Source organism: Trichomycterus rosablanca, chromosome 15, assembly GCF_030014385.1.
Source record: "Trichomycterus rosablanca isolate fTriRos1 chromosome 15, fTriRos1.hap1, whole genome shotgun sequence".
Taxonomy (NCBI): domain Eukaryota; kingdom Metazoa; phylum Chordata; class Actinopteri; order Siluriformes; family Trichomycteridae; genus Trichomycterus; species Trichomycterus rosablanca.
In genome coordinates, this window is record NC_086002.1 from 2,474,992 (window position 1) to 2,499,672 (window position 24,681).

General features: G+C 39.4%; 1 protein-coding gene across 1 annotated transcript; it reads right to left on the reverse strand.

Annotated features, from left to right (window-relative positions):
* Positions 1-1,896: 1,896 nt before the first annotated feature.
* LOC134329529 (interferon-induced protein 44-like) lies at positions 1,897-16,143 on the reverse strand. The gene is made up of 8 exons (XM_063010813.1): positions 16,018-16,143; positions 15,615-15,752; positions 10,220-10,275; positions 6,798-6,996; positions 6,014-6,163; positions 5,648-5,813; positions 4,669-4,769; positions 1,897-2,076 (listed from the first exon to the last, which is right to left on the reverse strand). Exons 1-8 carry the CDS (start codon positions 16,141-16,143, stop codon positions 1,897-1,899), a joined length of 1,116 nt encoding a protein of 371 aa, XP_062866883.1.
* Positions 16,144-24,681: the final 8,538 nt, after the last annotated feature.

Genomic DNA, 24,681 nt, shown 5'->3' on the forward strand with positions numbered 1-24,681 from the left:
ATTTAAGATATATGTTTATAATGTCTGTACTATGTATTATATCATTTATGCGTAAGTTCCACAAACACCAAAAAAAACCCACATACATTCATAGAAAATAATAATAAAAAAACCCTTAACATTTAAAAAGCTTTGATACCCTTAAATTGACGAGAAATTAAATGACAGTAATTAACTATTTGGTTCAATCATACCGTCATGAAAAACTAATTTCTGAAAAAGTGAAGAATTTTATTTATTTAACTAATAAAAGTAGAACAAAAAAATAATTTCCATGTTTCACTGATCAACCTCAATGTACTTAGTAGAATTTGATTTCTGAAATATACTCTAAAAAAGCTGAGACTGGACAAAATAATAGTGAAAAGTTTACAGAGTATTGAAGTTACAACATTAAGCAGATGAATTGGTAGCAGGTATCATGGGTACACGGATTGGTCTGTTCAGGCAACGATGGGCCGTTGGTCACCATTTGTTAATTCAAAAAGAACATTCTCAATGCAAATATTGCAAACAATTGAGGTATTTTGTGTATTTTGTGATCTACAGTACATAATATTATGAAAAGATTCAGGTGACCCAAAGAAATCTCACTCTGTATAGCACAAGGCCTGAAACCATTAATGAATCTGTGTGACCTTTGAGTTTTCAGATGGCACTGCATAAGAAACTGCCATGCTACTGTGATAAATACAGCCACATGAACTCGGAAGTACTACAGAAAACTGTTGTTATGTAAAACAGCCGCACACTGCTGCATTAAGAATCAATTCTATACAGAAACGCTAGTGCTTTTTTTGGGGCCTAAGCTCATCTTAGACTGAAAGACAGAAAAAACGTCTTTGTGGTCTGATGAGTCCATGATTCAGCTTGTTTTTGTTTGACATGAAGGTGCAAAAGCCAACATCTGCCAAGGTATTAAAGTGTATTTGTGTCCATGCCATGGCTGACATGCATATGTGTGAGGCGACCCAACTTTTCTGGAAATAGAGTTTGGCTGGATAACTACAGTCAGTTCAGTTCAGAAAGTAACTGTCCCACAGAAACAATTTAAGATGAATAAAAACAACTTTATTTTAGTAAACAAACTAATCCAACTGCAGTATCACTCCATGAAAATGTACTGCCTATAAAATCAGCTTTATAATGGCAATGACTGCAAACATTTTTAGGAATTTTAGTCAAATGCAGTCTAACCACAGCACCTCAGTTATAAACAGCCACTTTAAAACTTTAACTAATTTTAACCCAATTGGGCCACATTTTTTAGTTACTAAAGAATTTCCTAATAGAAAGTGGATTTCATTATTATCTTAAATAACAACAAATCAAAAACCATCACAGTTCAACCACCATTTTCGTCTGTTGGTATGTTTCTACTATAATATGCTGTATTTGCTTTGCACCACATGAATAGACCAAAAAGTTACATTTCTGACTTGTCTGTTTATAAAACTATCCTAAAAGATTTTAAAATCATCCAGTGGTTCACCGTAGACTTGAGACTTCTACAGTTTCTGGATTTAAAAAATCTAAATGTTTAAACATTTTTTGTATGTCATAGCAAATCTTTGAAGCTCTTTTGTAGTCTCCATACATTGTGGTGTAGTGTCACTACTGACAAAATTAAAGCTTTAAAGCTGAAATGAAGCATCACTGTGTTTAAGCAGCTAAATATGCTTACCAGTTATTTAGAAGTGGTGATATTGGTGTTGAATAACTTTGTACCCTAATTAAATCCATTAAGTGCTGTAAATTATTATACCTTGTCCAGCTGAAATATTTCAGTTCATTCAACAAAAATATAACAGTAAAAAGGGTAAAGATAAATATTTCACAGCACTGTACCAGTACCTAATCATGGCAATGCCGCTCTGATGGCTTTGTTATTATTTGTTACTCATGTGGTTTATTGGGTTTTTTCTTCTGTGCATCGTTGGCGATGTTCACGATCTGATCGAGTGCTTTGAGGATCAGAACATCCATGTCATTAACTGGGTCAATCTCCTCGTGGTAGTTCTTCACAGGAAAGATGTGATTCATTGGAATACCCAGCAGATTACTGCACTCCTGCATCTGGTAAAACAAACAAATTTAAAGAACATCAGACTTTATACGAGTTAGTTAGTTTGTAGTAAGCTCTCCACAAGGTTGTGACTTTTCTGTGCACATATAATTAGAGCTAGTTTGAGTGCAACCATAATAATGAGCCACTAACATTACAAGAGGAAAGACTAGAAAGCTCTCTACAGTCAACTGCAATGTAAAAAAGTTCACATTTCTGTACCAGCAGCACACGCTGCCACAATCAAAAGAAATTCATTAAAAGAAAAGAGATTAAAAAAAAAAAAAACTTCAGTGAGGGGTGCTTGCCAGGTCCTTTTAGGACAGCTTGTCCTCTATTGGTTTCCATATGGCCCTTAGCTTTCACCAGTGGCTCCTCAAAGCTGTTAGCATGCAACAGCGGCCACACCCTGGGCAACGGCTTTGGCTGGCCGGCATAACCTGGTGAGGTTAGCTAAAGTGTTCTCTGACCTAGCATACAAAGACTTGACCCGGCGGACTGAGCGTTAGAGATCATCTGATCCAACTGTCAGGAAAGCGGCGACTGCAGGTGTTGTGAAGCACCAAGAGCACAACAAGACACGAAAGGTATTCTGGTCATGAACTGCACCCAAAGAAGTCTCTAGTTGTGACGATTCTTCGTAACACTGGAAATTCGAATTCCCAGGCCAAGAGAGTGGGATAGCCGGCGTGCAACGACCCTCCCACTATAAACAACTTCCCGCACAGGTATCTATGTGCATCCTTAAAGCCCTGCGGTGATGGGGAAGGGGCAAAGCAACAGGTGAAGGTAATCACTGGAAGTTGTAGTTCCAACCACGGTCCTAGACCAAGCAGAGATCACCAGCATTAAAGCTATGATCCTGAAGGCCCAGCTCAGATGGACAGGGCATGTCATCCATGGACAGTGACAGAACCCCAAAGCAACTTCTATTTAGCGAGCTCTGTAAAGGAAAAATAAAGTGAGGCAGGCCGTTGAAAAGAACTACATCAAGGCCAACATCGCCCACACTGGAATAGCCCCCAAGCAGCTTGAGGAGTGTGCACATGACCGAACTGGATGGCACACCCTGATGCATAAAGCAACAGAGATATTTGAGGACAAACGATGTGCCAGCATCTCTGAGGCATGTGCAAAAAAGAAAGCAGCAGTAGCAGCACTGCAACCCCCAGGCTAGTTTCCTTGCCCCCAATGCGGACGTCTTTACCGTTCCCGTCTTGGACTCTATAGTCACCTCCGAGCCCACCCCTGCACATGGATGTCATTGTCGAACTCGACGGACCACCTATTACTTCAGTGAGCCACAGTGCCTTTTAATCTGAAAGTTATCATCATAGAACATTTATAAAAGCTTTGTTAACCATACATTGAGAAATGAAACCACATTAATTAGCTATTTGGTTCAGTTAGTTACACTGTTATAGTTACTGGAGTTCACTGAAGTAAAAAAAAAGCCTAAGGCCTATCATATATAAAAGTTTTATCTACTTACATTGAAAATCAACATTAAAAAAATACAAATCTAAGCAAATGAATGCTTTGTACCATCCTGTTCAATTTGTGTTAAAATGTAAAAAGTTCAATTTGTGTTAAAATGTAAAAAGTTCAATTAAAGATCTCATCATCTGGTCTTGTTAGAAAGAATGTTGGTGATTGATGGTCCAGCTATAAAAATTCAGCAGGTAATAATAATAATGTCAAAAGACAGTAAAATGAACCAGTCATATTGCTCCTTGTAAGAATTACAGCATAGACCCAATCAAGACTGGTACCTAACTGCACTCAATGGCGTTATTATCATAATCAAAGTCTAAACCAGGATGACAGCTCTCACAAGTTCTAACCAACTTTAAAGGATTAGTATAATGAGTGATTGACAGCCATCACAGACAGGGGGAATTGGCCTAGACATGAAAGTGGTTAAAGACAATTAGACCAATTAGAATTGAGGTGACAGTTCCATCTTGTTTGCACTGCTTTTGGGTAATACACATCCTTCACAGGGTGCCCTTAAATAATGCACATCTTTTACAGGAAACCCCTAAAATGGTAGCACAGGAAGCCCTTATATGGTATTTTCAAATGAATATATGCTGTGTGTTTTCAACCACTAATTGTTCAGTCCAGCTACGCTGATCCCAGGTTACACTTGTGTATCTTGCTACTGCTTCCTGTAATAAAGATTCACCATTTTCATTAAGTTTGGAGAGACGTCCTTCCTTCTGTTCCTTTTTTCCTTTACACCCTGTAAATGGGTGGGGTTTGTCATCAATAACTTTACCACAAGTTCCGCCCGCAGTGCCAGCTGCAATAATTTCTGTCTACAGAGCTTCAAACTACAATGACATTAAAAACAGTGGAAATCTTCTCTTTTATCAGTTAAAACAATTTAAAACAATTAAAACAGGAGAATTAACCAGTCATACATTCTTCTGTTTTAAGTTTTACAAAATGTCTCAACAATTCTAAAAATGGTGTTTCATGGGCTTCACCTTCACTTAAGTAAAACACAGAATGCCAATTATATTAAATTAAACACAGTTGTTTTATACAGTACAATGAAATGATAAATATAATCTATACACAGTCTTAATAAAAGTTACCTTGTCCTTGATCTTCCTGCTTTTGTAGATCTTTTTTAAATCATTTTTAACCAGTGGACAGGCCTGATCTGGTTTGGTCATGATGATCACTTGAGGAATTTCTGGACAAAATCAAATAATATTTTATACAGACTAAATGGTAAAATTACAGCTGAGTCAAAACTTTATTTAGACTAGTAAAGAACATGCACACTATGCACTATATTTTTTACTGGGTGCAGCCAAACAAGCCTTGTTTATGTTTATGGGCCCAAAGATATCTCCGACTGTAGTCAGTTGTAACCACTAAGGAGAAATTAGAAGGCCATGTCACAAACTTAAATGACATTTTACATGTTGAGTACAAGTACATGTATTGTTGTACTTGCTAATACTGATTACTGATACCTTTTAGTACTTTCTGTAACAAAGTTTGAAAAAACTCAATTACATCTTACAACAACAGGAAGGGTTCTACAGTATAAGGATACAGACACTACAAGCAAATCTTTGCTGAAAAAAAAGAAAGAATTGCAGCTGTAAATAGCAGGAAGCTGGAGGCAATCTCACAAAAACAGGAGCAAAATTGAATTAAACCACCTTGTATTTGTAAGTTCTTTTTTTTTTTTACATTTAGGCATGCAAGGTCCGTGTACCTTTGGTCATTCGTTTTTCACCTCAAAAACCAAAATTGAAAACCAAGAAAACAAGCCATTTTTTATTTTAAGATCAAAAATTAAATAATAAACAAGCAGAAATAAAAAAAAACTTTTTTATCAGTTCAACCAGAAATAAGCGTGCAAAGTGCGTGTACTTTTGGTCATTCGTTTTTCACTTCAAATCCCAAAGTTGAATGCTAATTGCTAATGTTTTTTTGGAATTGTAAGCAGCAAATTAATCTTTGTATGTTTAGCTGTGAGCCTGGTTTTGCTGTCAGTGAGAACGTGTGACACTGAGCTCTAAAACAGGCAGGACTGTGATCCATAATAACCAAACTTACTCAGTTTTGAAGCCTCGTCACGGATGTACGTCATCTTATCAATCAGTTTTTGGTCAGTTTGTGAAACTGTGTCTGCTGCCAGAATGTTGACCAGACAGAAAACTTGATCTTCAATGTTAAAGCTGATTCTGTTTTCACCCGGTGTCTGGGGACATGCAGGATTAAACTAGATAAAAGAAAGAATAATGATTACACACAACCTTACATACGGAAAAATCTGTAACATCAACAAATTGAATAAATGTTCCAACACTCCAAAATAGTCCAGTAAAGGTGTTCTGTACAGCTGATCTGCAAAGTATAACAACATTTATTCACTGTATGATTAAAAGATCTTGTTTGTTGTTTGTGTTGTTGTGTTCTTACTTTGTATCCCTCCTCGACCAAGCCTTTTAGGGCTGATACCAGGTCCTGTTCGTGTGCTCCTTTTCCTTTTTCATCCTCAAGTCCCATGATGTCATTAAAGATGAAGGGTAAAGCAGAACCATCATAACGTTCAATATAATGAGTTTCATACTGTAAGAAAAGAAATAAACCAGGAGGTTATTATTTTCTCTAACACTTACTGTTACTTTATTGTTGCTAACTAATTTTAAAGTAAAAAAAAAAAATCCTTCTAATTTATCATGTTCAGATTTGTGGTAAATCTGATAATTAACTATATTAAGCTCGGCTCAACATTTGGTCCAATTTACTTTTTAAAATAAAATAAAATGAATTCTAATAAAACGGATAGTTCCGGTCCTAAAATCTGATCGGCTGAGTCACTTTCGAATCCATTGTAAAATGCCAGATATACGCACACCTATGACCACCTCACATCATTCCATATTAATACGCCACTGTCAGTTTGGAGGCAAGGGAAATTATAGCTGTAACTGGCCACCGAAATGAATCTTCACTGCAGTTGTACTGGCACTCTAACTGCCTAGCAACACTGTTAATGGACTACATGGTGTGGCGGAAAAATGCTTTATTGTAAGTGTTTTTTATAAATAAATACATTTATTAATTGAACATTGTTGTATTTTATTATATTTTCTGTTGACCGCTGTTTTATAAAAGCAATAAGCCACGAGAGACTGTACGTTGCTGCTGTTTTAAAATCAGTCTCGAGTGGCTTATTGCTTTAAAATATATATGGACTCACTTCTTTTGTAAAACTAGTTCCAGATGTTGTAGCAACAAGAGCACCGCTGGTGATTCGTCCTTGAAAAACATTGTTGACTGAGTTGATGAAGCTGGATTTTCCTGCTCCAACTGGTCCAATAATCAGGATCCTGATATACGGAACATCTGAACGACTGAGCTTGAACCTCCTCAGTTCCTGTTCTAAAACGTCTTTGTCGCTATAAAATACCAAACATTTACCAAAGAAAAAACAACATTTATATTTGTATTTTTTACTAATTTCTTTCTTATCACAAAACAAAAGTTAAAGTGTTTTTGTGTAAAACAAGGTGGCAAACAAAAGTAATTAAGATTAGCGTACAGCAGTGGTACTTAATGGTAGCCATACTGGGACAATGTAAAGGTCATACCAACCAAACAGCAGCTTCATCTAAAACAAGTTTAAAGACACGTGAGACTTGGTGTAGTGCATGTTTTGGGTGTAGTGCATGTGTTGGGTGTAGTGCATGTTTTGGGTGTAGTGCACGTTTTGGTGTAGTACATGTGTTGGGTGTAGTACATGTTCTGGGTGTACTGTATGTTTTGGGTGTAGTACATGTGTTGGGTGTAGTGTATGTTTTGGGTGTAGTGCATGTTTTGGGTGTAGTACATGTGTTGGGTGTAGTACATGTGTTGGTATAGTGCATGTTTGAGTGTAGTGCATGTGTTGGGTGTAGTGTATGTTTTGGGTGTAGTGCATGTTTTGGGTGTAGTACATGTGTTGGGTGTAGTACATGTTCTGGGTGTAGTGCATGTTTTGGGTGTAGTGCATGTGTTGGTGTAGTGCATGTTTTGGGTAAAGTACATGTGTTGGTGTAGTGCATGTTTTGGGTGTAGTGCATGTTTTGGGTGTAGTGCATGTTTTGGGTGTAGTGCATGTGTTGGGTGTAGTACATGTGTTGGGTGTGGGTGTAGTGCATGTTTTGGGTGTAGTGCATGTGTTGGATGTAGTGCATGTGTTGGGTGTAGTGCATGTTTTGGGTGTAGTGCATGTTTTGTGTGTAGTGCATGTTTTGTGTGTAGTGCATGTGTTGGGTGTAGTACAAGTTTTGGGTGTAGTACATGTGTTGGGTGTAGTACAAGTTTTGGGTGTAGTGCATGTGTTGGGTGTAGTGCATGTTTTGTGTGTAGTGCATGTGTTGGGTGTAGTGCATCTTTTGGGTGTAGTGCATGTTTTGTGTGTAGTGCATGTGTTGGGTGTAGTGCATGTGTTGGGTGTAGTGCATGTTTTGTGTGTAGTGCATGTTTTGTGTGTAGTGCATGTGTTGGGTGTAGTGCATGTGTTGGGTGTAGTGCATGTGTTGGGTGTAGTGCATGTGTTGGGTGTAGTGCATGTGTTGGGAGTAGTGCATGTTTTGTGTGTAGTGCATGTGTTGGGTGTAGTACAAGTTTTGGGTGTAGTACATGTTGTTTTGGGTGTAGTACATGTGTTGGATGTAGTACATGTTCTGGGTGTAGTACATGTGTTGGGTGTAGTACATGTGTTGGGTGTAGTGCATGTGTTGGGTGTAGTACATGTGTTGGGTGTAGTAAATTGTTTGGGTGTAGTGCATGTTTTGGGTGTAGTGAATGTTGTTGGTAATAAAACTTGTAGCCACTCGGTAACTTTGTGAATAAGATGAAGTAGCAGCGTCTTACAGAATTAACTGGGTGTTAATATTTTTCATTTTGCCTTAAATGCTTTACATAATCTTTTACAAAGTTCTGTAAATTACTAAATTATTACAGATAACTATTATTATTATTTATAAATGCTAATATACTCACTACCAGGGCATTTCCCTCCATGGCTGGTTCAATTCTGAAAGAGAGAATCAACCAAATGATACATTTATATAAAACTTGTAAGTATGTTAACTCATTTACAGAAACGCTGTTTATAAACACCAGAGAGTGACGTCGTCAGTCTTTATTTTTCAGTTACAGCAGTCGTTATTCCCCAGTTTACAGCTCCTTTAAAAGCAGTCAACTCAATCATCAATCAACTCTATGAATATTTAATGTTGCCTTCAGTGACAGGTACTATAACTCCTGAATGACGTGTATGCCTTGGTTTAAATTGCATTTTCATTCATGGGTACAGTCTTGTGTTTTATCTATTTAAGAATGCATTCTGAGGTTCACGACAGAACATACAAAGAGTATGTGTGCATTTTAATTATCTTTTACTTGCCCTCACACCGCTGCATAACTTACTTTTGTAAAAGCTAATAAGAAATTTGTACAGTAGTTCTGGTCTAGATTCTGATGTCAGACCAGATATCTGCCCTCATTGGTGTGATTTCCTCCACTCACCGAAGGATCAATTGAAATGATTGAAATACAAGTAAATTACAAATGTACGTAAACTTTTAACTTCAGTCCTGTTTGTATTGCCATTTCAGCAATTTGCTTTAATTACTTGCCTCACCTGGTGCTGGTGCTGCATGTGATGAAGAGCCACCCATTTGTTTTTCAATTAATTTTGTCCTGAAAGAAAAAGGAAAGAAAGACTTAAACACTTACATAATATACAGCAGATCAAAGTGTTTAGACAGGTAGAAGTGTGGATCCTTTTTACCCAAAAGAATTAAAATGTGCACTGGATAAAAGTGCTTCAAAAATCTTAGAGCTTCCTAAATGTGATAGTTACAGTGTAACAAAGTTTTTAATAATAAGTAAAATTATTTTTATGTTTTAATAATAAAAGCAGTGCCATGCTTATGATAAAAGCAAGAATCTAATCTCATGAAGTAGGGTGTAACCTGCACTCATTTCTAGCTTTGAAATTCAGTCGGGTAAGTTGGAGGCACTAAATGTTTATTTGGACACTTCTGTGATATATATTGTTTAATAGATGTATCATACACCGATCAGCCATAACATTAAAACCACCTTCTTGCGTCTTCACTCACTGTCCATTTTATCAGCTCCACTTACCATATAGAAGCACTTTGTAGTTCTACAATTACTGACTGTAGTCCATCTGTTTCTCTGCATGCTTTGTTAGCCCCCTCTCATGCTGTTCTCAATTAACAGGACCCCCACAGAGCAGGTGTTATTTAGGTGGTGGATCATTCTCAGCACTGCAGTGACACTGACATGGTGGTGGTGTGTGTGACGCTGCCTCGCCGAACCCTAGGTGTAGGGACACGAAGTCAGCGGGTAGCAATGACCGTGTGGCAAGGAAGCAGGGTATATACAGCAGGTAAGTTTGTAGTGAGCGTTTTATTTACTATGCGTGAAAACCAATACAAACACACAAAAAAAAAAACCAGTACAAAACGGAAATCAAACGTGGTTTTAAGAAAAATCCTGACTAAAGCAGTTCAGGTTCTTTACATACTGACTAGACGCCAACCTCAATATCAGGTGGGTCCTCTCGCAGCCAGCCCCTCCTTCTCGTATACCTTTCTCCCTCACCTTTTAGCCGTTACACTCCTCCCCCTTTCTAATGGAATAAACCATTTCTCCTTTAACTAGGGGAAGAACAACTAAAACAATAAAAAAAACAAATGTTACACCAAACAATAACAAACATACAAAACAAAACTTAAACAAATGTCGACATTACATTTTAAACAATTACACAATAATTAATTTATAAAAATATCCTTTTACTTTCCCCAGCCTTACCAATATCACCATCCCCCCACCCTGAGGTAGCTGAGGGCCCTTCAGCTCTCCCCAGAGCACACCTACACTCCCGCTGGTACATGGATTAAGGTAAGTATAACAGGTAAGTATGATAGGTATGTAGGACAGGTAAGCATAAAAGGTAAGTATAACAAGTAAGCATAACTGGGGATGAAGACAACAGCTGTCTTCATCACACACCCCCCCCCATAACATCGTCACTACTCGCCGTGACGAGACAGAAAGTCCGCAGTGGTGTTCTGAGATCCCTTACGGTATCGCACCTCAAATTTAAACTGTTGCAGGGACAAATACCACCGTGTAATTCTGGCATTCGTGTCTCTCATGCTCGACATCCACTGCAATGATCTGTGGTCAGTCTCTAAAACAAACTCAGTCCCTATCAGGTAGTACCTGAGCGAATCTAATGCCCACTTTATAGCCAAAGCTTCCTTCTCCACAGTGGAGTAATTCAACTCCCTCGGAAACAACTTCCGACTAATGTAAAGAATGGGCTTAAGATCACCGTCATTCTCCTGCAGCAACACTGCCCCAAGTCCACGTCCTGATGCATCAGTTTGCACCACAAATTGTTTACTGAAGTCCGGGCTGTGCAAAACCGATTCACTACACAAACAGTCTTTCAAGTACTGGAACGCTGCCTCACATTCTGCAGTCCACTTGATTTTTTGTGGCATGTCCTTCTTGATCAAGTCTGTTAAAACTGCTGCTCTTTTGGAGAAATTAGGGATAAAACGGCGGTACCATCCCGCAAGACCTAAGAAGGATCTGACCCTTCTTTTCGTGGTCGGTGCAAGATACCTCTTCACTGCTTCCACCTTGTCAACCTGAGGCCGGACGACCCCACCTCCCAGGACGTATCCCAGGTAGGAAACTGTCCCTTTCGCCAGGTGACACTTGCTGGAATTCACAGTGAGACCTGCCTTGCTGATGCTGAGGTGTCTTTGTCTTAACGATGAGGTGCCGATTGTGAAATGACGACTCCGTTGACACAGTTTATTTGCAATTAAGAAGTTTATTACAGAATAATAGCAGTGTCGCTCGGACAGCCTGGCTTTGTCCGGAGAGAGCTTGTGTTCGGATCTGCTGCTCTCTGACTCCAATGAAATTTGCTTCTCCTTAAATACTTGAATATCCATACAAAAAACATATGGAATGTATTGGGTGTGTCATTTTCTTAAAACTCAGTAGAGGTTCCCACAGTCCTACTGACAGTTAGGGCCTCTGTGTGATTAATATATTTTCTATAGAATAACAGAAATGTATGCATTTAAAATGGATCCCAGATGTGGGATTGCAACCGAATACACCCCGGCCTCCTTATGGAATGTAGAGGTCTCATGAGAGGCATCCCAGAAGTGTGGGAAACACTTCTACACAATAACCTATATATGAGATTGTTTTAAAAGGAATATTAAAAAGAGATATCTGACCAAATTATTTTATATGAACCTTCCAGACACCTCATATTCCCCCCTTTGGGACTAATTAGTCTCAAAAATCAAAAGAATAACATAATGAACAATGGTTATAGACATAACATAATCTAGTTCCTCCCACATGTATGTTTCCCCAACTTAAATGTAGCACTTAGCGACTTTTATGGAGTGCAAGGAGCGAAAAACCTATCAGGCAGTGTCATCCTTCTGAAATGTCCATCAATCAATCAATCAATTTAGACAGGAAAAACTCACTCGCGACCCCTCTGCCCAGGCGGCCACATATTGTACTCCAGTCCAATTGTCCCCAGAATCTAAAGGAGGAACTATTATATTTGAAAGGATCACATCCAATTTTACCCCAAATTACAAACGAAACTATTATATTTGATAGGATTATGATTTTAGCAAATACATTCGAAAACCTCAGAAAAGAAAATCAATAAAATGTCCAAAGGTCAACGGGTCAACCCCTCGGATTGATCTATTGGACCTTGTTCCTACCTATCAATCAATCTGTCCCTAACCATCGAGAAACAAACAAAAAACTCTGAGGTCCCCAAATGTACCTACCTCATAACCGAACATTTTTCATTAAAGACTAATACCTCCAAAAACAACATAATATCACATTAAGTACTCCAAAAACAACATAATATCACATTAAGTACTCATAATTACATACTACAATTATAACAGCACACATCTTATTTGCATAGTATAACATAAGAAAGACATAAGAATGTATCACACTGCAGCTCCTCAGCAGCGCTGACTCTCCATGTGACTCCATGAAGTCTTGATGATGTATTGAATCTTGACATTCATCACAGAGTCCTTGTTCAGAGTCTATCAGTCCATTCTTATTGTCCTCATGTGAGCTGTATGAACCCCTTCAGCACATCAGGGTCCTCGACTAATCAATCAACCAAAAAGTGGTCTCCCCCCTTTCATACTAAAAGGAAAGAAAGAACACCAACCAGTATCTTTTGCATAAACAACAGATGCAAATTGAAACATCAATTAACTCCTTATACAAAAATGTAAAATCACAATATCATACTCTCATATTCCCCCAATCTCATTACTCCATGGTAAAACTACCAAACAAAATAACTAAAATAAACGGTAGGACTACAGCCATATAACGAGATTATAACGAAATTACATATTCAAAATGGATACGTCTCCATCAGTTCACCTTCCACCATCAGTTCTTCGACATCGTCCATGTCAGTCCCTCGTAATAAAGGCATCTGTATCCTATCACCAGGCATCACAACACCTACCCATCTCATTATCATAGCCTTTGCAAAGGTCAATAACAGCGTACAAAAACAAAACATCACACACAATGATAGAAGAACCGCTACCAAAATCTGAACCAACACTGCTCCCAACGGTCCTAATTTCTCTTGCAACCAAGCATTCGCAGACCATCCAGCTCCTGCTGACGCTCCAAACGCATCCCTTATATTCTTCAATGCATCTATAACACTAGTCATATTATCTGAACTATCAGGAATCAAAGTATAACAAGCATCTCCTGTCAAGTTCAAAGCTACACACAGGCCACCCTGTTTGGCCAAAATGTAATCAAGAGCCATATCATGTTTCAGTAACGTCAATCTGTGACTTTTCTGAGTATTTGATAAGTATTCAAACCCTCTCACAGTTTCATTCGCAAAACCCTGTAGGGTGTAGGTAATATTATCAATGTGATCTGCTAAAAATGTCACACCATACCATGGAAATAAGCCTATACCCCACTTTTCTCCTATACTTATTCTCCAATGGTAGGCCTCTAGATTATGAAATTGTGCCATGTCTCTTTTCTTTCTACTTCCAGAAACAGCCTCAGATTGGCTCTCATCCGGTCTTTCACCTCTCTGAATAGTAAAAACCTCATATGGCAGCTTCAATGTTGCCATGTAACAACATCCTATCCATCCATATGGCAGAAATATATAAGCTTTATCACCACAAACCCACCAAATATCTTTAAAATTTCCTATAGTCACATTTCCAGGCAAAATCTGATTCCTCACCATCAAAGTTCTGCTTTGTTTACGGTGTGGCATATAAAAAGTCATTTTAAATAAATCACTCTTAGCCTTCTGCTTACGCTTACCCAAATCCATTATATAATTGTCACAATCTGATATTCCCATAAACATTCTAGTTCCTTTATGAGTGTCATTTGAACAAAAACAATCTTTAGCTCCAACAGATCTTACCTCTATTGCATCAGGAACTGCTGTCAATACATTTTCATGCTGATCAAGTAAATTCACATATGGTAAATCTCTCAACCAAGAACAATTATTCTTAGGTCTAAACAAATGCACTGACAAAGCCATCAATCTATCTCCTCCTGATTGCTGCTGAAATAATAACCATGACAGCACATAGTATTGACATATAAAAAGCAACGGCTCTGGTTCCGTTTCCAAAATTGAAGGCCATGTCCCTGGTGTTGGAACTTTCACTATACATGGACCATTCAGTCGTCTAACTGATCTTACTGAATGAGTTAACTGCTGAAACCACAAATTCCTACTTGCCCATGGGTCTGAGATTTGTAACACTGAAGAATCGAATCCAAATGCTTTCCACTTAGTTTCTCTCTTCTGTAATGAACGGTACTGGTCAGTCATTTCTTCTGATGTCCAGTCAAAATCTAAGAACTGATCTTTAACATCCAAAACAGTCCTCTGAGTTGTCACAGATGAATCTACACCCTTCTCTTCTTCCATCTGCTTCCCAGATTTAGATATCTTACTACTACTATTTACACTAAGCTCTATCTTTAACATAGGCTTCTGAGTTATATTCACCACTTCCTTAAAGTTCAAAGTCGTCATGTCAGGTGTTTGAGTCACCTTTACAAAATTCCTAGGCAACATCGTTGTCACCGTATTATTAACAAAGGTTGCCCTTATATCAACCTTACTTGTAATATTTCCAGAAGTGACAAAAGTAGATGCTTTCACCATCACTGTAGTAGCTTCTATTCTCTTCAAAATCTCAGCTACAGTAGTAATCTCCACTGATGTATTAACACTCTTAGTTGTTTCCGGAACTAAAGTAATACTCCTCATCTGTGTTCTATTTACCCCTAGAGTAGTCGCTGTAGTAGCTTGCTCCTCAATTCTCTTAGCAACCGTAAACATCTCCACAGGACTCAAATCTACTATCATAACCACCACTTTACGAGTTATATAACCTCCTCTCCAACTATTTACCAAGGGAATGAATTTAAACTCCGGCTCATAATAAGTACATGTATACTCCCCTAGGTCTTCTCTAGTAATATTTCTCACAAAAAGTGTACAATCATCACTGACTGTCAACCACCTTACATCATTCAGCAAAATATATTTCCTCTGATCAAGAGGCACAGTATCAACCTCAGATCCCATTAACAACTCTTCATCACGACTATTCCTCCACACAGGAGGATTACTACCACCAACATTAAACCTCGAGCATTTACAGGGAAGATAAACTGCTCCTCCTAACTTGGCTCTAACTACCTTCTTCTTAAGAGTTGACACCATTGTCACCATCTGAGGCGCTACCGTAGTTAAACATAACACACTCATACTTTCAGAATCATTCAGTGCTGAAAGATTACACTTCTCTGAAGTTCCTACCACTCTAGTTGTCATAACGCTTTGGCCTAACCCTTTTCCTAGCTGGTCTTGGACTCCTTTGTTTACCTGTGTCTCTGCATTCTCCTGCATCAGAATCACTTCCCTTTGTAACCTCTGGCGCTTCACATTCCTCAGGAACAGGCTCTGCTGTTCCTGGGACATATTGAAAATCAACGTCTCCAAATCTCCTTTCCTGCTCACTAACTGCAGAGTCATCTCTGACATCATCAGACACATGCACACTCCCATCAACATCTTCCACATTATCTTCCACAACATTTTCTTCTAACTTTCTTGAACCTTCAACTTCCTGACTCTGTGAATCTAGTACCTCCTCACTTGGCGCCTTAACACAATGCGACAAATGGTACCACGTTGGAGACCCCTTAACCTGAACCGCAGTTCCCGTACTGCGAACAACTTCAAATGGTCCTTCACGACGTTCGTTATACCACTTTCTTCTAAATACCTTCACAAACACCTTGTCTCCAGGTTGCACTGAACACTTCCTTTGTTCGTCCAGTCTCTCCTGCACCTCCTCTTTCTTTTGCCTGTCAGAAACGTACGCGGATATTCTTTTATGCAGATTAGCCATATACGCAACATATGCTCTCATTTCATCCTCTAAAAGGGCTAAGCTTGGACCCTTTCCACTTGTACGCAAACAAGGCATCGGCATCAATCTACCTCTAACCAATTCATGAGGTGTCATATGTAACTCACGCAGCTCACTCGAGCGACACACCATTAATGCCAATGGAAGTGCTGCTATCCAATTCAACCCCGTATGCTGGCAAATTTTCACAATGCGATTTTTCAAAACACCATTCATCTTTTCACAAATCCCTTGACTTTGCGGATGATAGACCGCACCAAGACGCTGTTTAATTCCCAGTTTTTGCAAAATCAATTTCACTGTTTTATCCACAAACTCTTTCCCATTATCTGAGGATATCCGATCTGGAAGTCCCCACCTGCTTATGACCTCTCTACACAAAAACTTAGCAACAGACTGGGCATCCTTTCGCTTGGTTGGACAAGCCTCAGGCCATCGTGAAAATCTATCCACAACAACCAACATATACCTCTTTCCTTCAACTGGCTTTATCATATCCACAAAGTCCACAACCAACTCACGCATAGGACCTCTCGGAGTTGGAATATAACCAGGAGGAACCATCACTCCCCTTCGAACATTATTTTTCAGACAGATAGTACATCTACCTATAACATAATCAATCTGCTCAAGCAGACATGGTGCCCAAAAACCATACTCCTTTGTAATCTTACGTTTAACTTCCCCCCTTGCAACATGAGCCAACCCATGTGCTTCCTGAATCATTAGACCTAACAGGTCTGGAGGTGCTACTATTAATCCCTCATGATTTCTCCAAAGACCAGTAGAATCCTTGGTGGCACCTCGGTCTAGCCACAACTGTTTATCCACATCAGGAACAGCTTCCTGAAGTAAAATGACATCCTTAAGTGTAATTTTTTCTTCCAAATTCACTTCATGCGTAACCAGAAACACTTCACCCACTTTGTCTGCTCCTGTAACTGCCTTTGCAGCTTCATCAGCTGCTTTATTTCCTTGTGTGACCCTTGACATATCCTTTTTATGTGCTGCACATTTAGCTATTGCTATTTCCTTGGGCTTCATCATAGCATGCAACAGTTTCATTATTTGAGCATGATGCTGTATTGGGGAACCATCAGTTTTCTTAAACCCTCTGTTCTTCCACACTGATCCAAACAAATGACACACATTGTGCGCATAGGCGGAATCAGTATATATTGTCACTCGCTTACCTTCCGCCAACAAACATGCTTCAGTTAGCCCCACAAGTTCAGCAAGCTGCGCAGATGCAGGCTGCAGTATTATTTCAGCCTTCTCAATAACAAATCCAGCTCCTTGGGCTTTCACTACTGCATAACCAGCACTCAACTTATCTTCCACACGATAACAAGAACCATCAGTCCAATATTCTACATCTGCTTCATGCAGTGGGAGAGCTTGCAAATCTGACCTAAGTTTCATATACCTCTCTGCTTCCTTAACACAATCATGTGGTTCACCATCCTCAGGAGTTGGCAAAGTCTCAGCTGGGTTCACTGTAACACACCTCACTAAAGTGACATCTTCCTGCTCTAAGAGTCTATGATAGTCCCTAAGCCTAGGCATAGTCAATGTATACTTGCCATAATTCAAAAGATTTCTAAGGCTATGATGGGTAAGAATTGTTACCGGATATCCCATCGTAACAGATGATGCTTTATCATACATTAAAGAAACTCCCACCATTGCTCTGTAGCACAGGGGTAACCCCAATTCTACTTCTGAATACGCAGTAGAATAATAAGAAACAGGTTGAGGGCTTGTTCCTGTTCCTGTTGGCTGACAAAGAACTGCACATGCATATTTACCCCCAATAGAAGTAGACACATACAACAGAAAATTCCTAGAATAGTCTGGAAGCGCTAGCGCTGGAGCCTCCTGTAACCTTCGTTTGATCGTCTCAAAAGCCAAAAGGCCATCCTGTGTCCACGAAAGATTACAATGCAATTGCGCATTCCCTGTATCTTTAATCATGGCTCTCAAAGGCCCCGTTAAACTAGCATAATCCTCTACCCATGCTGAAGAATAGCCAGCAATGCCAAGAAATGTCATCATTTCTCTGACCGTTCTAGGCTTTGGAGCCTTGCGAATAGCTTCCAACTGACTATCAGCAATACTTCTATGTCCCTGTGTTATTGTTTGTCCCAAATAAACCACTCTCTCCTGACAATACTGCAGCTTTTTCGGAGAGACCTTATGCCCCTTCTCTGCCAGTATCTGTAACAACCTAACTGAGTCCTTGTGACATGTTTGCTCATCTAATGAACAAATAATAATATCATCCACATACTGAATAACCGTGCTTTTTAGCATCTGATCTAACCCTGTCAGATCATCCTTCAATACTTTATTGAATATATGAGGACTATGTTTAAATCCTTGCGGCAACCTCTTATACTCATAAAACTGACCTCTGTATGTGAATCCAAATAAGCCCCAACTTTCTATACCAAGTGGAACACTAAAAAACGCACCACATAAATCTATCACTGTAAAATGTGTCGCATCTGGAGGCATTTGGGCTAACAAAGTATGCGGATCCGGCACTTCTGCTGGAAAATCAGCCGCTACTTCATTCACTGCTCTTAAATCATGTACCAGGCGATAAGAATCGTCTGGCTTCTTCACAGGCAACAAAGGCGTATTACTCTGAGGATTCTGTGTTATCTTCAAAACATCTGCTTTCAAAAGTCCTTCAATTTGTGGTCCAATCCCCCTAATTGCCTCTTCTTTCAATGGATACTGGTTCCTCCAAGGAAGTTTAACTCCTGGTCGTAGTTCAACTTTCACTGGTTGAGCTGACTTCACCAGTCCAATATCAGCACTATGCTTCATCGGTAGAAAAACAGCTTCCTCTGCTTGCACCATCATTTCTCCTATGTGCTTCTGCTCATAATCCTCAGACACCAACAAAGTCACATGTGGGACACTCTTTTCAATATCAAACTCCTTGGACAAATAATCATCTCTATCTATCTTCATAGCTGCCCCTTGTGGTCCCAAAACTATGCAGCACGAACGAAGTTGAACTTGCTTCGGTTGACATTTCAACCATTCCTCTGAATTCGATTGGGCAGCATCCTTGAAATACTTAAGCGTACAGTGATATGGATACTCCGGGAGCTTCGCATTAGGCATGTTTGCTACAATAAACTTCTCCCACAACTTGGCGGGCTCCAAAAATTCTGCACCAAGATTTCCAATCCAGAATACTGAAGAGACCTCAGTCTCCACTGACATCAACAATTGGTGCACCACATCATTTGGCACCTCCACCAGACAGCCGTCAGGTGTACACTTTATCGTACAGTTCAATCTACATAAAGCATCTCTTCCCAAAAGTGCAATAGGTGTATGTTCTGATACCAATATAGGTATTGTAGTCTTCAGATTTTTATAACAAAGCTCAATCGGTTTTGTAAGAGGTATCAGCTGTTTTATTCCCTCAAACCCAATTGTCCTAATCCATTGATTAGACATAGGGAGATGTATAGCATCTTCAGGTCGAATACAGGTGAAAGCCGCTCCACTATCCGCCATCATTTCCAAAGGTCTATTATTTACTTTCACCTCTATTGTTGGATCTTTCTCCGACCCTGATGCTACCAGCTGACACCCCCCTTTTGGGTCCTCTGGGCACCTCTAAAATCCTTGCTCCGGGCCCCTGTAAGGGTTCACAGGTCCCTCAAAAGACCTCGGTTGGCCCCTAAATCCTCCTCTTCGGAAATTTCTTCCTCTGAAAATTCCTCCTCTGAAATTTCCTCCTGGCCTGTTGCACTCCCTGGCAAAGTGACCAAACTGTCCACAATTAAAGCACACTTCCGAAGACTGTTGAAAATACGGATTAAATCTTCCTCCTCTTCCTATGTTTCCACGACCTCTTCCTCTCCAGGTCTGCACTTGACCAAACAATGGCTGTGGGTAAGAAACAACTGGAACCACTGATGATGACTGAGATGGTTGAGGCTGAGCCTGGCTCGGCTGTACTTGTGGCAATGGTGGATTTTGCTGAGACTGACTCTGTATAACCACAGCCTGCTTCTTCTCCTTCTTCTTATTATCCACCAATTGTATTTGGTTAAGTTTTCTAAGGGTTTCTTGGTCCTGCTCTTTTTGATCATGCTCCTTCTTCCTATACAGCTCCACCTGGTGGGCTATATGATCTGTATAGACACCCTTTTCCATGCTTCCAAGACCAACCACCTCTGCTAGCTTACTCCTCACCGGCAAAGGCAGCCCCTTCTGTATTTTAGCTCTCAAAATTGACTGCTCCATTCGATTCAAGTCCGGATCATTTCCTGTGACATTTCTCCACACTTGATGGGCTCTCGAGACATATGCCCTCGGGTTTTCTCCCTGGCCCAATGGCTCAATGAGAATATTATCTGGATGCACATTTGTCGGAAACGTATCTCTTAGCGCTCTCCACACTCGACCTCTATTCGCAGAAAACAGCTCCGGGTCATTCACAGCAGTCCCCACATATCGATTAAGCCCTGCTTTCTGTAGAAGCTCCTCCATGGCTGGAACCCCAAGGAGATTAGCTAGAAGTCTCTTAATATCTCCTACAGCCGATTGTGTCCCCACCATAATCTCTTCCAGCTTTGAAATCCAAGGATGGGCTCCATCCTGAAGAGTAGGCAACTTCTCAAGTATATCTGACATATCTGTATTCTGCCAAGGCTTGTACTCCAAACTCTGTCCTCGGATGACCACTGGACACATCTTCTCCAGTGACTTCCCTTTTCTTGAACGCAACACATACTTTCTGTCCACTTGTTTGGAGTCTTCTTTCTGCAACTCTTTCTTCTGTATCTGCAATTCCCTTACTTGCTCCTCCAGCTCTTTCCGGCCTTCCGGACTAGTAGATTCTTCCAGGCGTGAAAGACATTGATCTATACTTTTTCCTACCTTTCTTAAAGCCTTCTGTTTGTTCTCAATTCTGGTGCTGGATGTTGCAGGAAAAAACCCTCTTGAATACATAGGACCATCTGAATCACTATCGCTACCTCCATTTTCACTCTCCTTAGAGCTTTCATCTCCTGAGTCTTCTCTCCTCCTTGTTTTATCTCCTCTCTTTTCCGCTTTAGCCAATATCTTCCTGACTGCAGGGTCATATCCTCCCATGACCTCCTCCAGATCACTTCGATCTTCATCATCTTCAAATTCCATCCTCCTGATCCTCAGCTCACCCTTAGTTTTCAAAGATGTCGTCTTCTTCTTACTTTTAGAACTTGGGTACATCTTTATGGTCGTTTCCGCTTGTCCCATTTCTATTATTCGATCATCCTCATTTCTGATTTGATAATTGCCCTCCTGACTGATCACTGGGAGCTGGGGATAAACCTCCTCAAATTTCACATTCGTCTGATAGGGAGGGGGTTTTTTCACTGAGTCCACATGTGAAAAAGGCACATTGACTTCCGCCATTCGTTTTTCTATTTCTTTTGTGCTTTTTTCTATTTCTTCTGCACCTCTATCTCTCTTCTCTTTTGCAGCTCTCATCCGCTTCTGCCCTTCATTCTCAAACAACTGGAGAATGCCAAGCTCCTCTTGTCTTTTTTCTTTACGTTTTTCACCTTTTTTACCCTTCTTTTGATCAGCTTTATATGTAGACACAAGCACCTGCATTGTATTAATTACATCTGGATTAAACGTTCCCTCCAATGGCCAAGGTTGGTTAATCTCAGGCCAACGCTTATTCCACTTCTCCATCATCTTTGGGATGCCTTTAACTAAAGAATTATTCTTCTGTATCACATCAACAGGAGTAATAACCTTCGCAATTTTAGCGTCCTTCTCTGACATTGTAATGACTTCCTTATGTACCCTTATTGCAAAGAATGAGACTAATCACTATAACTACTTAAAACTATTTCAATTACCACTCCTTTATTTCCCTAAGCAACCGATTTGACACAATCAATAAAACCTAAAATGAATTTGCCAACTCCAAAGGTGACAACCATCCACAACACTAAGCATCTCCTATTATAATAACCAAACACCCAAAGAATCTATCAAATTGTAAGCAAAAGCTCACTCAATTAATCCCCCAAATAAAAGAAAGTCCTATCCCATATGAAACTCAAACTCACACACTCCCACAAGGGACCAACTATCATCAAATAAAGTCCAATTCGCATATTCATTCACCTTAAACCAACAAATAGTCTCAATATCAAACCCCAACACAGCTTAGATCAGAAATCATGCACAGACAATAAAACTCACATTAGCCATCAAAGTTTAGTATATTCCTATAGACGATCAGTCTGTTGCCAAGCCTTTTCTCTCTAAAACTATATCATATAGTGTAAACAAATACACATACTCTTGTATACCCAAATAGATGAATAATAATCATAAAATACACTTAAAATGCAGGTATTGGATAGCAGAGTTTGTGATAATAAACAGGAACACTGGCCTGATTAGATGAATGATGTCATCACACTTCAGTCCTTATTGAACAGCAGCACCTCCACTCCGCGCTGCGCACACAAGGGGAGAATCACCCCTCCTTCTCCTCTGCTCACAGAAACCCACTTTGTAGTCGTCTCATATGAACACACAGGAATCAGAAGACAGGGCAAAGTTTATAAAGTCTTTTACTAAACAGCACTCTATTAATTCACAACTTTGCTCAGGTTTTTTTCCTTCACTTCAACAAACTTTTATACACATGCAAGCATTTGCAGTCAGGCTAAACATTACACCTACAAAGGTTAGGCACGTCAACTACACACACACACATACATTAATGTACATGGACCTACTTAGTTCAGTTCCTTCAGTTCCTCTGACTACTTTTCAGTCCTTAAATCCTTACATATTCCTTATTTCTGTTTACATTAAACTCCTTTATATTGTCTATTCCTTAAACTCCTTTTAATAAATTTTTACGTCCTCGGATCTCTGCAAATCTGAATTACATGCATTCTATTCTTCTGCTATCTTAACTATTTGCTATCTGCTCCTCATCCTTCAAACCTCCTGAGGCTGGCTCTCCAATGTCTGTGGTGTCAAAAACTCAACTTCAAACATACTTTATCTTAAAACCACACCACAGCCAGCAGCAGCAAAAATCACATAGATTCATGGCATATTACACACACTCACACATAACTTTACAATTTATTGGTTTACTTATCCTAATTCTTCATAAAAGTGGGCTTAGGGGTCTTTTTTTCTCCTTTTTTTTTTTAAAGCCTGCCCTTACCACACTTCGCATCATCTGGTTTCCATCATTACTCACATTACACTCAACCTCACACTAGACGACACCCTCCAATCACTATGATTGACAGGTCTCCATACCATTTGATTTCCTTACTCCCTAGGCCAAAAACTCCCCCTAAACGTGGGATACTGTCTCTCTCTCCCATACGCACATAGAAGCAGCACCTCTGACGTCACCTTACACAGCTCTCTAAGTCTGGGCAGCCCCCACTTTTTCTCCCCCTCTCACACACACACACAAAGGGATCAGGGAGCAAAAAACAGGACTTTGTTACTTATAAGAATTCAATGCAACTTAGCTGTCAGCACTTCATCTAAACACTAAGCCATGATTCACACTATACTTCTCACCTTAATACTATATCCATTCTTTAAAAATCTTTCTTGGGAGTTTATTGCTTACATTTCAAATGTCCTCATCATTTCTGAGGCTCATAAATTTTTAATTAATTAATCTCCCAAAGAAAGCTCATTAATTATCATTAATTACTTAATTAGCATTAAGCTGTCCTCTTGAAGAAGCTTATTATTTTTATTTATTAATTATTACTCAATAAAAATCAAACAAAAGTCTTCTTCAAGGGCTCATTTTATTTCTAACTAAATATCCTATTGACCACTACAGCAATCTATTACAATAATCACCCACTGACAATTAAGACAGGCGCCACACATTACACATATGCACACATACTTCTGTATCTCTCTCATGCAAAGGGGCTTCTCTCATGGGAGCTCTCTCCTGCACACACACACCCCAACCTAAAGCTCTGCCTCTCAAACAAACACAAACACACACACAGAATCCAAAGAGCCCAGCTCTTTGCACGCACACACATAGTCTTAGACACACAAACTCAATCCTAACACACACAAATATACATTACATAGAGCACACACACATAGACTTAACGCCCTTATGCACTCACTTTTTCCTGCTCTTCCATCTGACATACACACACACACACTTAGAGCTCTCACATACATTCCTAAAAACATTTAATGCTGCAAAGTCGACTAATTCATATTTTCCTTAATGCATGCTTCTTCCTTTACTCTCATTTAATCTTCTTAATTCTTTTTAACTCTTCTCTTTTTCCTTAAAACACTTCACTTTCCTCTTATTTACCTTTGTATTCTCTATTCTTTTCTGTTTCCTTTTAACCTTAAATTTCTCTTAATCCTTAACTTTAATTAATTAGCACCTTATTAATTGCTAACGAGAGAGGATAATTGCTCATGTCTTACAGTCAACAAAGTTAATAGGCCTATACT